Here is a 17,340-nt window from a genome sequence, read left to right as displayed (position 1 = left end):
GAAGAGTGTCATCTTGGGCCATGATGATGATTCCCTGGGAATGACAGAATGGGGAATGGAAGGAAGCTGCTTCCCAGCAACTTTGGGGAGCTGCCACTCTGCCCCGGGGCTGCCTACTGCCAGAACTATCAACTGGATAAGAAATAAACTAGTTTGTATAAGGGAAAAAGGTGGTGGGGTACTACTCTAATCGACTAAAGTGATCCTAAAAACCAAGAATCCACGCCTGGAGAGAATGAAGCAGGCCAAACAACAAGGTATTATTATTTTCCAAACATATTTAATTCTGTTCCAGCCCCAAAGAAGGGGATAAACCTAAACTTTAAAAATAAAAATAAAAGTTGCTCAAAAACCAAGCCATTATAAAATTAAGCCTCCTCCCTTAGCAATAAATACTGAAATGATATATACACATGAGGCTCAGGAAGAAGGCAAGAACAGGAACCCTGGGGACTCTGTCCCATGGCAAGATCCCAACACTGTGACCAGTGCCATGCTCTTTACCTAAAACATAGAAGAGCAATGAAAGACACAGGAGTATGTGGCCCCAGAGAGAGCTAGAACCTGTTAAGAGGAGAGAAAGAAAAGAAACACAGCATCTTTCAGGGCAGAGGAAGGGAAGGTCATCATCTAACAGTCCCCCATTCTGGGTGAGTCACTGGCTGTGGCTGGTCCGGCTGACAAGTGCCCCAGAGCTTATCTCCGAGCCTCCACTCCCTCTTTCGTTTGCACGGTAAGTAAGGTCATTCACACTGTGGCTGTGAGGCCACTGTAGCAGCAGCCTGGCTGCTGGAGCCCTGAGGCTTCCCATTCACCACCAGCAGGAGGGGTGTCTCCACACGAACACTGAAAAAGGAATAGTCCTAGAAAAGACAAACATACAGAGCTGTTCATCATATCATAGACCCTAAGATGGAACAAACTCCCACATGGGGGTACACCACCTGTGGCTTTCCCCTCCTCTCCCCGCCACCAGCACTACCACCTTACCTCCATCTCACATTCAACAAAGCTGAGCTAAGAAAAGGGATATAATTTTCCCAAAGTTTTCAATCTTCAGAAAGAAAATCTGGGGCAGGTAGGGTGCCAGTAATGTCACTACAAGAATGAGACAATTCTCTAATTCAAAAAAGACAAGTTCCTGGCACTGCCTAACAAAAGGGTGCTGCCAGCTCTCACAGAACCTGCCCTTCCCACAGTGCTGGCTGTCAATTATAACTAGATGCACATAGCAGCCAGCCAGGTGGAAATTCTGCAAAACTCTTAGTCCAAGTGTTTATAAGGGCCTAAATTAACCTGCAAGCTGTAAGTTAAAGTTACTTCTCCCTTTATATCGGAAGAAGAAACAGAATGTGTGGTTTAGACATCCTCCTCATAACAGAAAACGTATCAGCTCCCTTCATCAGTTCAAATGTACTTTAAGTTGTAAAAGATGTTTTTAAAAGATCTTCATCCAAAAAATATTGTCCCACTAGGAGTGTCCCACTAGGGAAGAGGCTCATTTAAGTCACATCAAAGAGATAAATTAAAGAGTTCTCATAAATCAATCTTTTAAAATATCCTAACAGTAATATAGGCAAGTGATTAAAAAAATGGCAATTTATAAAAGGAATATAAATAGTCCATAAACATACGATAAGATGTTCAACCTCACCAGTAATCAAGAAACCAAAGCCAAACAACAGTGATGATATATTTTTCACATAAAATCAGCAAATAATTTTTCAAAGGTTTCTATGCTAAGTTGAGAAGAAAACTACAGGGAAATAATTACTCATATCCACTTTTGGTAATAATTGGTACAACCTTCCATAAAGTTATTTGGCAATACATATCAAAAAAAATCTAAGAATTCTGCACACCCTTTAGAGCTAGGATTGTACGTCAGAAATTCATTAAGGACATAATCATGGATATAGGCAGATAGAAAAATATCTATTATGGTGCTTTTATAAGAGTAAAAAAAAATTAGGAATAATCTAGGTCAGGGGTCAGCAAGTTTGTTCTGTAAAGGGCCAAATAATAAGTATTTTAGACTTTGTGGGTCATATGGTCTCTGTCACAGCACCACTCAACTCTAACACTGTGGTGCAAAAGCAGCCACAGACGACAGTAAACAAATGAGTGTGACCTTGTTTCAAAACAATTTACTTATGAACACTGACATTTGAATTTCCTGTAATTTTCGTGTATCATAAATTATTCTTTTTCTGATTTAAAAGTATAGAAGTTATTCTTAACTTATAGGCCACACAAAAACAAGCAGTTAGCCAGATACAGTCAACAGGCTGCAGTTTGTCCACCCCTGACCTAAATGGTAAACAAGTGGTTAAACATACGATAAGATGTTCAACCTCACCAGTAATCAAGAAACCAAAAACTCTCAGAGAGTTTTTAGGAGGATTAACTGAGCCAGTGCAGGAAGTAAAACTTAGCAGTGTCCAGCAGTCAGTTAAGTGTTCAATAAATTTGAGCTATCATCATAATTTTCATCACCAACTCTAAGTGTGAATTTGGAACAATGTTGTAAAATCCTTAAAAACACAGGACATGTTCACAATGTCTGCATATACTATTTTATTCATAATTTAAACTATACATATAAATGTGTGCATATGTATGTATGAAAAAGAAAAAGACTGGAGGTATACATATCAAACTGTTACCAGTAATAACATCTCAGTAACAATATTTTAGTCCATTTTTTAAAATTTATTTTTATTGAGATAATTGACTTATAACAGTGTGTAAGTGTAAGGTGTATAACATGTTGATAATTCATATACTGTAATATGATTACCACCTGGTTTTAGCTAACACCTCTATTGTGTCACATAATTACCCTTTCTATTTGTGGTGGGAACGATTAAGATCTAGTCTCTCAGCAACGTTGAAGTTTATAATACCATTTGGTCTATAATCAATCACTGTGCTATGAATTAGATCTCTGGGACGTACTCACCTACTACTTGGAAGTCTGCACCCTTAAACAATGCCTCTCCAGTTCCTCCACCCCACGGTAACCCCCCATTCTATTCTCTGTTTTCTACAAAGTTCAGCTTCTTTAGATTCCACATATAAGTGATCATGTGGTACTTCTTTGTCTGTTCACTCCATTTTCTCATCCATTCTCTTTACCAGTAGTTTCCCTATTTAGTAAAAATTACATAAATATAAGTGTTTATATATATGATATCATACACAAACACATAAATGAATTTCTTTACATATTTTTTAAAAGAGATAAAGTTGGACCTACTTCCAGAACCTGTAAGTTGAAAGAGAATCCTAGCCACCACTCACCTTTCCTTTATGCTGAATCTGGTGAAGCCGAAGGCTGGGCTCAGGGATGGCCACAGAGTCGCCAATGAGCACGCCCCAGCTCTGCACCATATTGTACACCATCACTGCATAGCAAGGTCCATCTGAATCTACCAGGCCAAATGTACTGCCAAGTTAAAATACATTAAGAGAAGAGGGGGGAAAAAAAGGAAAATGGGCAAGAAAGATAAGTAAGTGCTTTCTTAGTAAAACTCATTTAGAAAACCTATGGCAGGTACCATCATCCACTGTGGACATCTGAGTCCTCCTTTGTTTAGCACACATGCACACTGAGACCATTCAACAATTATTAAAAGTGAACTAGCTCAAAATGCTGCTGCTGAAACATTATTCCCGGTCTGTCAATTTAACTATCACAACCTTCATCAAACTCTCTAAACATAACTGTCAATTTAGTTTAATTCCACAAACTTTTGCTGAACTTTGCATCAAGCATTGTGCTCAGCAGTGAGACACCAATCTAGCTATGAATGAGCTAACAGTCTAGCCAGAGTCAGACAGCTAACCCAACACTTTATACAACACAACTGTGACAGGTGCTAGAATAACTCTTCTCTTGTGCCAAATTCAGTAAAGCAAAGGTTAGGCACGGAAGAAATATCCAGATCAAAATGCAGGAAAGGTTTCCTTGAAGAGACTAAATATTAAAGGAATGAAAAACAGCTGGGTCAAAACAGGAAAACTAATCCTCAATGGGGGGGACAAGAACAAGGACTGACTGCAAAGGAGAGAGAACTTTCTGGAAGTGAGTGAAGGACTAAGGAATGATGGCACTGATAAAACCCTAATTTTTCAAGAGTTAAAAATTTTCTAAGTGATTATTCTTAACTCATTTCCTCTGCTAGACTATAAGCACCTTTTACTTGAGTCCTGTACATTTCTCTCTTCTTACTCCCTACAACACATATAGCTGATGTTTAATAAATATTTGTTGAAACGGGGAAAAATGGGTGGTAACAGAATCTACAGAGATTGTTAGACATCACCAGCTCATGAGACAGTCACAGAAGGGAATCAGAACTCACTTATCTGTGACCACTAATTATGTCTTTAACTGTCAGGGAAAGGCCAGGAAGGGAGAGCAGTAGTTCAAAAAGATAAGAGGAAATTCGGCAAGAGAAACTCACAAGGGGACTTTCTCCTCTGTGGTAAGGCTGAACACCACCTTCCCCAGGACCACTGTACCACTGTTCACACCAGGCTGCAGTGCACTCAGCGGCTTGAGCTCCAGGGTCACCTTCTGCCCAGAGGCTGACTGGTAGCGCCCATCACCACAAGGACCTAGATGAGCCGGGCGCAAGTTTCCCAGCATGCTCTGCAACTTTTTGGTCTTCACCTTTCCCTGCAAAGGAAGGGGATATAGATGAGAAACTGGAAACTAGTCACTCCCCCTTGAGAGTGTAACCCTTCCCTCTCACCTACCCACTTCTTAGGGTCCCTACTGCCAAAGCCTATTCTATTCTAATTTGATAGATGTACAGCAGCATAAAAAAGCAGGATTCAGCCTTTAGACATCTTTACCTTGCTCTCAAGGAGGCTGGTTAATCTATTCAGGAATTCTAAGAGTTGTTGCTCTCGTTGTCGGGGCTCTGGCCAGGCAGGGTCCAGTGCTGCCGCCCGAGAGAAGCCCTCCAGGGCCTCCCCATAATTCTCTTCATATTTATGTAACTGCACAAGAAGTCACCAACACCTCCAATTACAAGTATATTTAACACAAACTATGCTGGGGGCAGGGGTGGGGGTGGTGGGGGAAGTAATGGCACAATGGATTAGGACAGTGTTTTCCTGTCCTACAGTGAACATCCTAAAGAGATCATAAACACCTTAACATCCTGGCCATGGCGATCACAACCCCCAAAATGGAGTCATTTCAAAGAAGCTAATTTCCAAACTCTAAAATAGTTAAGTTGCATATATCGGGTCATTCTACTTTTATATTTGCAATGAAAATTTCAGAAAGTCTTCTAAACTATCCCACCCTAGCCCCTACGTACATTCCCTCACCCTCAACCCCTTCTCCTCTCCCTCTAATGGCTCCACCAGATACTGAAGTTAAACTGAGCTAGTTCTTCATAGAAGTAATTTTACATTTCTCTTACCCCGTCCTGCCCCTATGAATACTCAGCTATCCTCACAGGCTAAGACCTAGATGTATTAGACTTGCAGACAACCCCCCTCTCCCCACAGGTCTTACCGTTGCCCTGTTCAGATGAAGATCAGGATTGCTGGAAGCGGTCCTGTCAACCTTCTCCTACAGCAGGAGAAAAAGATCGCCAGTGCATCCTGTCTCAGCCTTAAGGATGGCCATGCCCAGAGTGTCCTGAACTTCCTCTCCCTGAAAATACTCAAGCTTCTTCCTTGTCAACACGTTACCTACACCCACACTGATGTACAGTGTGTGGTATATTACACAGTCCCTGAAAACTCAAGAATGCTAAGGGTTTTGTATGTGCATGAAACTTTAACATATGATTATACTTTATCCATTCAATAGTACAAAGAGAGAAGAAGTGTGTGAAAGCATTCTTATTTAAAAAATATTTTAATAGGGAATGATGGTGTATACATTAGGAGAGACTAAGAAAGAACTGATGTCTTTATGACCACAAAAGGCCCCACATAGCAACAGTGATGCTGAGAAAGATAAACAAAGTTGGACAAATCATTCTACCTAATATTAAACTACACTATAAGGCTATAGTAATTTAAACAGCATGGTACTGGCATAAAAACAGCCACATAGATCAGTAGAACAGAATAGAGCCCCAAAATAAACCCACACCTTTATAGTCAATTAATATTCAACAGAGGAAGCAAGCACATACAATGGGCTAAAGATAGTTTATTCAGTAAATTGGATATATTAAAATTGGATATATATATCCAATTTTACACCACACACAAGAATATATTGGATATATTAAAATTGGATATATATATCCAATTTTACACCACACACAAGAATAAATTCCAAATGGATTAAAGACTTAAATATTAGACCCTAAACCATAAAAATCCTAGAAGAAAATATAGGCAGTAAAATCTTGGGCATTGCTCCTAGCAATATTCTATCTGATGTATCTCCCCAGGCAAGGGAAACAAAAGAAAAAATAAATGAGACTAAATCAAACTAAAAATTTTTGCACAGCAAAGGAGAACACCAACAAAATAAAAAGACAACCCACAGAATGGGAGAACATATTCGCCAATATACCTGATAAAGAGTTACCAAAATTTATAAAGAACGTACACAACTCAACACCAAAACAAAAAATCCAATTAAAAAACGGGCAAAGGACCTGAATACACACTTCTCCAAAGAGGACATACACATGGCTAATAGACACATGAAAAGATGCTCAACATCATAATTGTCACAGAAACACATATTAAAACCGCAATGAGATATCACCTCACACCTGTCAGAATGGCTATCATAATAAATCAACATAAAAGTGCTGGTGAGGTTGTGGAGAAAAAGAGAATGCACTGAGAACCAAGATGGCGGCGTAGGTAGACACACTGCGCCTCCTTGCACAACCAGAACTGACAGAAAATCGAACAGCAAGGAAGTCCGACACCAAGTGGATAAAAAAGAAACATACATGCAGACCGGTAGGAGGGGCGGAGATGGGCAGCCAGGGCAGAGAGGACTTGTGTTGCCGTGGTGGGACCGAGACTGGCGGAGTGTGGGATGAACAGGTCAGGCAGTCTGACCACTGGCAGACCCTGCGGCCCCACGTTCGCACAGATAAACCGAGAGGGCCGGACTCAGAGTGGCAGAGTGCGGGGCAGGCAGAGCGGTGGGTAGCACCCCGTGGCCCCACATTCACGCACAGATAAACCAGGACGAACGGCGGGGAGCGAAGCAGACCACGTAACCCAGGGCTCCAGTGAGGGGAAATAAAGCCTCAAACCTCTGAGTGAAAACGCCCGTGGGGGTTGGGGCAGCAGCAGGAGAGACTCCCAGGCTCACAGGAGAGGTCGTTGGAGAGACCCACAGGGGCCTAGGGCGTGCACAAGCCCACCCACTTGGGAACCAGCACCAGAGGGGCCCAATTTGATTGTGAGTAGCACAGGGAGTGGCCGAAATTGGTGGAGAGTGGAGCGGGCGCCATTGCTCCCTCTCGGCCCCTCCCCCACATACAGGTCACAGCGCAGCGACCAGGGGTAACCCGGGGAACACCTAAGGCTCCGCCCCTTTAAGTAACAGACATGCCAAGACAAAAAAAAAAGCCCAAATGACAGAACACTTCAAAGCTCCAGAAAAAATACAACTAAGCAAGGAAGAGATAGCCGACCTATCAGATGCACACTTCAAAACACTGGTTATTAAGATGCTCACAGAATTGGTTGAATTTGTTCGAAAACTAGATGAAAAATGAAGCCTATGCTAAGAGAAACCAAGGAAAATGTACAGGGAACCAATAGTGATGCGAAGGAAACTGGGACTCGAATCAACGGTGTGGACCAGAAGGAAGAAAGAAACATCCAACCAGAAAAGAATGAAGAAACAAGAATTCGGAAAAATGAGGAGAGGCTTAGGAACCTCCAGGACATCTTGAAACGTTCCAACATCCAAATTATAGGGGTGCCAGAAGGAGAAGAGGAAGAACAAAAAGTTGAAAACTTATTTGAACAAATAATGAAGGAGAACTTCCCTACTCTGGTAAAGGAAAGACTTCCAGGAAGTCCAGGAAGCTCAGAGAGTCCCAAAGAAGCTGGACCCAAGGAGGAACATACCAGGGCACATCATAATTACATTACCCGAAATGAAAGAGAAGGAGAGAATCTTAGAAGCAGCAAGAGAAAAGGACACAGTTACCTACAAAGGGGTTCCCATAAGACTGTCAGCTGATTTCTCAAAAGAGACCTTACAGGCAAGAAGGGACTGGCAAGAAGTATTCCAAGTCATGAAAGGCAAGGGCCTACATCCAAGATTACTGTATCCAGCAAAGCTTTCATTTAGAATGGAAGGGCAGATAAAGGGCTTCTCAGATAAGGTCAAATTAAAGGAGTTCATCATCACCAAGCCCTTATTCCATGAAATGTTAAAGGGATTTATCTAAGAAAAAGAAGATAAAAAATATGAACAGTAAAAATGACAGCAAACTCACAGTTATTCACAACCACACCTAAAACCAAAACAAAAGAAAACTAAGCAAACAACTAGAACAGAAACAGAACCACAGAAATGAAGATCACATGGAGGGTTATCAATAGGGGAGTGGGGGGGGAGAGGGGGGGGAAAGGTACAGAGAATAAGTAGCATAAATAGGTGGAAAATAGACAGGGGGAGGGTAAGAATAGTGTAGGAAATGTAGAAGCCAAAGAACTTATAAGTATGACCCATGGACATGAACTATAGGGGGGGAATGTGGGAGGGAGGGGGTGGGCAGGATGGAGTTGAGTGAAGGGGGGGAAACGGGACAACTGTAATAGCTTAATCAATAAATGTATCAAAAAATAAAAAAAGAGAATGCACTGTTGGTAGGAAAGCAAACTGTGGTGCAACCACTGTGGAAAGCAGTATGGAGATACCTCAAAAAATTAAAAATGGATCTGTCTTTTGACCCAGAGACCCCACTTCTAGGAATATATCCAAAGGAACCCAAAACACTCCTTTGAAAGAACATAAGCACCCCTATGTTCACTGCAGCATTATTTACAATAGCCAAGATATGGAAGCAGCCCAAATGTCCATCACTAGATGACTGAATAAAATAACTATGGGGCATTTACACAATGAAATACTACTCGGTCGTAAAAGAGTAGAAAATTATCCCCTTTGCAACAGCATGAATGGACCTGGAGAACATTATGTTAAGTGAAATAAGCCAGTCAGAGAAAGACAAATACCATATGGTTTCACTTATACGTGGAATCTAACGGAGAAAATGAATTAATAAGCAAAACAGAAACAGACTCATAGATAGCAGGATGACAGGTATTGGGGGATCTAGGGGGTGGAGGGATTGAGCTAAAAAGAAAAAGGACACATGGACAATAATGTGGTGATTGCAAGGGGGGGGGGTGTGGGGTTAAAAGGGATTAAATGTAACGGCACAAGCACAATTAAAAAATTTTTAAAAAGAAAGAAAATAGAAGAGAAATAATGTTGATTTAATACTTTTCCTCTGGAGCCCAGCTCCAGACAGAGACAGAATCATGTTTTATACACAAGCCCCCTTAACACACACATGGAAAGCCCAGTTCTGATTCTCTAATTTAAACAGACGGCCAGAATCCACATGATAGTGCAGACCAGTGTGCTGTGAAGAAACTGCTGGTGACATTTATGGCTTATGGTCATTTCATTTTTTTAAACTCTATTCATTGCCTGGCACATAGCAAAAGCACAAACAACATGAATTAATACTGTTTAAATGCTTGGCTCAAATATATTTAAAATGCAAGTTTGGATGAAGAAATTCAGGGTTAAATTTTAGCAGAAGCCAAATATAAAATTTTAAAGGAAGTACAGTATACTATTCTTTAAAGTATAAACATTAATCAAATTAAGAAATTAGAGTTAAATATAATCCCTCTGCCTAAAAGCTCCCTGATTGAAAAAAGGACAGTTCCTAACCTGCAAATATGAATATAAAGTAACTACATTCTTTATTCTGCCACACAGAGCAAAATGAGTAATGGTAAGTTAAAAAGCAACTTTGTGTCAAGAGAAATGAGAAAGCAAATGAAGAAAGGTGAATATAAGGCCTAAATAAAAAGTGCTCAGAAGGCCAGTAAGTATCTTTTAATAATGAGTAACCAGGCACTCACAGCCTGAAGGAACCCCATGCAGGTGGTCACTGACACAAACACGGCCTGAAAACCTAAGCAAAGCTTGAGGTCCAGTGAAATAATTCCTAGAAAGTGATGCAGAATGAGTTATATGCTATTTTCTATTTTAGCCTGTGGGAAATCCAGAGCCATAGTATGTAATGGTTAATCTGGGGATAGCACCTAATTTATAATTAAGTATTAGTTTTCATTTCTTTTAAAATATACACACAAATATTAATAAGCATTACTTTAATACAGACTTTTTCCCATTTAAAAAGATGAACATGTTGGCACAGGCTCTGTGATTTGGATACATGCCTATAACAAAATCTACACAGCTCAAGTTGCTATCTAGCACTGAGGCACCGCACTGCAAGGGGTTGCTAATACACAAGCAATAAGGAGAAATAAGTCACCTCTGTAGACACAGCTTTGCAAAACCACACACATTAGATGCCAGCAAACACTGCCATCCTGCTTGCTAAAGAGCCACAAGGAAGACTGAATGACACTCCTGCTTCTGTTGCTGCCTCTACTCATCTGGCCAGGGCAACCATAAATACTTACTGCTTGGGCATAGGCACTGAGGGCTTGCTGGGAGATCTTAGGGTTCTGGCCAGTATTGAAGTACAGAGAAAGGTAAGCATTCCCCAGAATATCTGAAAGAGAAACACGGGGTTTACATTATACATGTAAGGAGCCTGGAAGTCACCATGCCATCCTAATAAGTAAAGAGCAGAAGTGACTACAAAAATCACAACTCTTCTTGGATCTGTTACAGAGGGGACAACAGTGGGCAAACCACTGCCCCCAAAACTGGAGGGACAGACAGGTAAATACTAGGAGTTATGGCTTATCAGAAAAGAAATGCACGAGCTGCCACAGAAAACAGTGCTGGGGCATGAAAACCTGAACTGTAATTGATGAATTACTGGAGGCTCAGCATGGACATGTCTGGAAGTTAAAAACTGCAGGGGTCCCAGTCACAAGGAGGCCCCCACAATATTATAAGATCAACCTCCAGAAGATCAACCAGATCCCCACAGCAAATATCAGAGAAAAAAAATTCCCTTGTTATTCCAGCAGAAGGATTGAAAATAGGAATATTCTGAAATATGTTAGAGCACTCTGTTCTTAACAAAAGTGAACAAGGCTGCCCTCAGGGAACTAGTTAACCAGGACCTAGCCGTAAAGGGAAATAACTAACTCCACTCCACTCTAGCCATCTTGTCCCACATACAAGAGGAGAAAAAAATGAAGTAGTGGGGGATTATCTCAGAGCCCAAGTTCAAGAAATGACCTATTCTGGTCATCCTGAAAAGTCTACTAGAAGGCCTGACACAAACTACTGATGACACTATATTTAGTGCACAGCACATTCCACTGGGATAAAGAGGCAAACATGGACCTGAAGGAAAAAGCTGAACAGACTATACACAAAAGCCCTGCCTTGCTTATGTGAAAACATAAGCCTCCTCTCTTGAATGAAAAGATCGAAGAGTTCCTAGAATAGTGGTTCAACAAAATATCTTTTGGGCTTCTTCAAAACAAAGATGCCCTTCCCTGACCAGTGTGGCTCAGTAGGTTGGGCGTCACCCTGCAAAGCAAAAGGTTGCAGGTTTGACTCCTGGTGGACACATGCTTGAGTTGTGGGTTTGGTCCCTGGTTGGGACATGTACAAGGGGCAATAGATCAATGTTTTTCATATCAATGTTTCTTTCCCTTTTTCTCCTTCCCATCCTTAAAAATAAGCAGGTAAAAATCTTAAAAAAAAAAAAAAAAAAGGTGCCTGGCTTTAGAGACAGACTCTAGTTGGGCTCCAGATGACTCTGGTGTGTGCCAGAAAGATAATGGCCATAGTCATTAAATGAGCTCTAAAAACCAGTTAGAGATTTTTGAGAGCACTCACACCAGGAGCGGCCATCGTGGATATCCATCTGCACAGCCAACTTAGCCTGCCGGACGCTGTCCATGACATGGCGAGAATGCTCATCGCCAGAGTCAGTCCGCAGCTGGCGAAGCACCATTGACAGGTTCTGAAGGGAGACTTTGTTCTTGCACTGCAAATGGAAAAGACATATATACTCAACCTTGCTGGTTCAAGTTCCCTTTTCCAGATCTATTCTATCCCCATCTTCTTCTAAATACAATTTATCACCTTAATTCTTACTGCCATGTGTATATTAGACCCACATCTACAAGCACCAACTTGGTGACTAACTTTTCTTCACTTTTCACTGCCCTTGAGCCTGATCCCATCATCTTCCTTTCTCAGTCCCCTGACCCTGTTTTCTTCATTCAGTTCTGTTCCCCTACCCTTCTTCCCTTCTAATTCTTTTCTCCAAGTCCCAACACAGCTCTACTATGATATTCTTATCCCAGAGGGGATAGTGGGAAGCTCACATGGGTGAGGGCTCCTGAGAAGCAGGTGTGGGCAGCTGCAACATCCCCTTTCTTCCAGTACACCTCCCCCAGCTGGTTCCAGGCTTCCACCAGCTTGGGCTCCAGCTTCACGGCCTTTGACAGAAGCTCCTCGGCTTTAGGGCTATAGTCAGGAGTCACATTCAGTGCCTTCCCAGTTAGCATCAGAACCTGGGCCTTGCCCTGAACAGAACCTAGGAGAAAGGGGAAAAGATACAGGAGAGTGAAATAACCCAGGCGGTCTTCCCGATAAGACCAGGACACTTTCTCTCAATGAATAACCCCATGTCAGATCTAGAAACGAAATACCTGAGGAAAATCTTTATGGCCGAACCACTTATTGAAAGCCTACCATAGGCAGAGAACTACGTTAAGAAATGGGGTAACAAAGAAAGCATTACCCCTACCTTTGAGGGGATTACAGTCTAGTGGAGAAGACAAAGCATATACATAGACAATTAGAACAACAGTGAAAGAGACCATATGCATCTAGCCATGAATGGGCTTTAAAAAGCGCAAAGGAAAAAAAAGACAAGACCCTCCAGGTAGAAAAATGATGTAAACAAGGACAAGGGCAGAAAACATGTGGCATGTTCATGGGAGAATGCATGATCCAACAGAAAATGGAGACCTGAATACCAGGTTAAGGGATTTGGACTTTAACCACTCAATAATAGCCATCTTTGACTTGAGCAAAGATTGCAAAGCAATCAATACTTGAGAAAAGAGGCAGACAATAGTATAAAATTAAATGCTTGAAGTAATGATTAAGAAAGATAATGGCCACAGTCATTACATAAGTTGATTTGGAAATAAAAGAAACTAGAGGCAGAAAGGTCAGTTAAGAAGATTATTGTAATAGTTCAAGCAACAAGTATGCTCTTTTATTTCATGGCATTTGCTATACTCAAACTTTAGAGAAACTACTTTAGAGGACTGAAAGGTTGCCATCCTGCAGAAGGGTCCTGAGAAGAAATACTCTGTTGCACTGTGCTGTAGCAACCACAAAGAGGACAAAAGAGGATACAGAGAGAGAAAAGCTATCACATTTCAGTGATGAGCAGGGGGTTGCATGTTCTTTTGGAACTCATACCCACTACTTCCTTCATCTGCTGCAAGGTCTTCTCCATCTCCTCCTGCACGTCCTGTTGCTTCCTCCCAGCATCCTCAACACTATGTGTCTCGAAATAGCACTCTCGAAATGAATACAGCTGATCCACCAGTTCCTAGGAAGCATAAGGATGTTATCATTAAGTGGACAGAATACCAGACAAGAAAATTTGAGACTGGCTAGCTATACCAGACCTTGCCTAAAAATATTGATTCTCTATCTCTACTAGGAATAACACAAGAGGCAAATAGACAGGTCTAACAAAATGCCACAGATCATAAGGGGCAACAGCCAGTATCCCAGGCCCACTCTCACGTTGTTCCATGCCAGTCTCTGCACCATGATGATAGTTCTCTCTCTTCCAGCCCCAGCAGTGCTTCTAACGTGGCTTAGCAATTCACATACCACAGTCAAAAAGTGGGAAACACTTTGCAACTTGAGACAAGATAAAAGCTAATAAGTTAATCCTATCTGATACTGGTTCCCAAAGTATAAAAGTTTTAAATTTACCTTAAAACTGGACTTCTAACAAAAACATTCTTATCCCTGATAACTTCCTATGCTAGCATCTGTAAATATATGACCTCTGTGACCTTGATAAAAAATGTGAGAGTGGTTGGTTCCCAATGACAAACAGACCAATTTAAGTTTGATAACCTTGGTATTTTTGCAGGATTTTGTTTTGTTTAGTATATGTGTTTTTCATTGTTTTGTTTTGTTTTTGTCAAGTCACCTTCTGGATCCCTTGCATTCTTTCCAAGTAAATGTTCTCTCTTAAATACTTCTGTCTCTGAGTATCCCTGTGACACCAAAGGCTTCCCATTATCTAGTCTTTCCTAAAACTAGATTTATGTATTCCTGTAACAGAAATATACACTGTATTTCCCTGTATAATGCACACCCACATTTTTGTGCCCATTATACATGGGATTATTATACCCATGGTATGTGTTCATTATACCCATGCATAATGCACATCCTTATTTTTCCCTAAAAAATTTGGGCAAAAAAGTGCATATTATACATGGCGAAATTGGGTAATACTATTCCATCAAGTCTTAACTATCTCTACAGCACATCCTAAATCCATCTACCTGTTTCCATCCCACTGTGACCATCCTGGTCTAAATCAGCATCATTACTTGCCTGCACTAGTGCAATAACTTCTTCTTACCTGGTCATTTTGCTTCTACTCTCTCCCATTCTCCTCACTGTAGTAAAGAGTAACCCTACAAAAATGCACTTCATATCACTTCAGATAGTTTCCCACTGTAGATAGAAGATAGAATAAAATCTAACTCCCTGCCATGGCCTAGATGATTGTATGACCTGACCTCCTACTACTCACCCTGCCACAAACTTCACTTTTTACCACTCTCCCTCCTACAAAACTCAAGTCGCATGGACTTTTTTATTCAGTTTCTCAAATCCACCAAGCTCAATCCTGCTTCGGGGTCTTTACACATGCTGCTCCCTGTGCCTGGACATTCTTTCCCCAGATCTTTGCAGGGCTCATTCGTCATCATCATTTAGATCTCAGTTCATATATCCATGTCTCAGAGAGGCTTTCCCTGACTACCCAATCTAAAGGACCCCTTCCTCCTCTGTCCACTAGTATATCGTGCTCTTATTTTTCTTCATAGTACTTATCATTTGAAATCCTGTGGCCTATCATTAACTGTCTATAATCTGTCACCACCATTGGAATGTAAACTCCATGATGGGAGGGACTTAATCTGTTTAGTTATACCTGAGCACCACAACAGGGCTTAGGACATGACAGGCTCTCATTAAATATGTTAATTGAATGAATTAATTAATCATCCCTGTCTCTAACAAATACTTATGTCCTACACTTAGTTTAAAATCCTACCCAAAACGAAGAGAATGGACTATCACCCTATGCAGTAGTGCTTATCAAATTGTATTGTATTTCCAGGACCTGGCCTGAAGAGATTCTCATTTTAGTAGTTTCAGCAAAACTCAAAATTCTGCACTTTAAGAGGCACTCTATAGATGACTGTAATAAAAATAATCTGTAACATACACTTTGAGAAATATACTTTTATACATTACTTGTACCCTAAGATGTCTATAAGAATGAAATCACAGCTTGCCACCATTCCCATGGATAGCAACATCACTATTCTTTCCCTCTCCTCTATTCTATTCCTGCATCTTCCCCATCCACTCTGAGATACTCCAAGCATCCTCTACCTAGCTGCTTAGTGCATCTACCACAAGTGAGCCCAGGAAGACACCATTCTCAGCAAAAATTATAACACCTTTCTTTTTCCCTACAATCAGCATAGGTGCAAATTAGGAGTTTTAGAGAGGGTCTTATTTATTTGTTTGTTGTATCTGTTAAAGCAAACATGCAAGACATTGCTTGGTTTTGTTGTTTTGCTGGAATGAACATTTTTAGTAACTTTTGTCTCATGACTATATATCTATAGATAACTATATAGGTATATAGTTAAATTTAAGTAGGTACATGTAAAAAATACAAATAAAAGAAATGCCTCATCACCCCCAACAACCTCAGGGATAACCACTATTTAGTATACATTTTTAGGTTTTCATACATATATGAATTATCATTAGTGTGTATAGATACATACACACACTAATATATATGTATATATAAACATATACACACTACTATTTCTATATTTCAGCCAGCCACACTAGGAAATATAATTAAGTTAATCTAAGTCTACTGGAAGTGAAATAAAGCTTACATTCTAAAAAGTGTTATTTTAATCTGCTCCAAAAAACCAAAATCTCATCAATGTTTAACTTCTGTATTAAAAGTCTTAAACAAGTTACCAGCCTGTCCCAGGTCTAATGTTTAAATTCCAGGCTGTCTTAGAAAACAAAGAACTGTTTCTGAGATTTAAGAAAAATATGGGGTCACTAAAAGAAAGATAAAGAGCCGAGCCAAGGAGTTGGCTCCTACCTACACTGTACAAAACACTAGTCCTAGCCAAAACCGAAGTCAACTGTGGACTGGGTGGAATCTGGTCTCCCCTGCATCAGACCCTCAACTGGGATTGCGCAGTGTGCAAAATATTAATTAATTAATTTAAAAAAACTGTTAAGTCCTAAGGGAGTAACTAGGACACATGCGGTGCAAGCCATTACTGTGATTGTTGCCAATTTCAAAGCAGAGGAATAAGGAAGAAACGGCCTTTGCGGGTATAAAAACAACCTGTAGTAACAACTCCTGGAGACCTGCCATAAACATGTGTATGCAATCTGTTATGAGTGAATCGAGGGGAAAAAACTTCATAAGAATGTGCAGGAGTAAAGTTAGGAGCAACAAACCCTCTAGCATACAGGGTTGAAATTAGGTCAGGTCCGCAGCAGGAGGTCCCAAAACACAGAGAGGCTGCGCCCCCGCCAAGGCCAGGAGGCTGCCGGGGCAGGCTGAGGCAGCACCTTTGGAAGTTGTTATAGTAACCGCACGGAAAAACGCTGTGTCCTCCAAGTGCCAAGGAACTCACAGGTACTGCATAAAGTGGGTTCCCTGCTTCTCCTCGATAACAAAATAACATACAGGTTTTAACCTACGGCCCCCACCTGCAATTTCTGCAAGATCCCTTCGACTTCTCCGTCTTCATCAGCCATCATTTCCCAGGCACTCTCACTACTCCGCCCCCAACTTCATAACCAGAGAG

At 40.9% G+C, this 17,340-nt stretch overlaps 1 protein-coding gene across 4 annotated transcripts; it reads right to left on the bottom strand.

Moving 5' to 3' along the window:
• Window positions 1-260: 260 nt before the first annotated feature.
• Window positions 261-17,340, bottom strand: TTC5 (tetratricopeptide repeat domain 5). Of its 4 annotated transcripts, none has more exons than XM_024567887.3 (10): window positions 17,243-17,340; window positions 13,643-13,775; window positions 12,532-12,743; window positions 12,038-12,188; window positions 10,696-10,787; window positions 5,537-5,593; window positions 4,864-5,010; window positions 4,470-4,684; window positions 3,304-3,448; window positions 261-863 (listed from the first exon to the last, which is right to left on the bottom strand). In XM_024567887.3, the coding sequence occupies exons 1-10, from the start codon at window positions 17,291-17,293 to the stop codon at window positions 744-746; spliced, it is 1,323 nt and encodes a 440-aa protein (XP_024423655.1). In that variant the 5' UTR covers window positions 17,294-17,340; the 3' UTR covers window positions 261-743. The 4 variants fall into 4 exon arrangements, with proteins under 4 accessions (XP_024423655.1, XP_024423658.1, XP_053784581.1 ...); XM_024567889.4 differs by lacking the exon at window positions 261-863 and adding an exon at window positions 879-3,149 and having other exon boundaries at window positions 17,243-17,316; XM_024567890.3 differs by lacking the exon at window positions 4,864-5,010 and having other exon boundaries at window positions 17,243-17,316.

This window comes from Desmodus rotundus, chromosome 7 (genome assembly GCF_022682495.2).
Source record: "Desmodus rotundus isolate HL8 chromosome 7, HLdesRot8A.1, whole genome shotgun sequence".
NCBI classification, from domain to species: Eukaryota; Metazoa; Chordata; class Mammalia; order Chiroptera; family Phyllostomidae; genus Desmodus; species Desmodus rotundus.
This window is presented reverse-complemented; position numbering and strand designations above follow the sequence as displayed.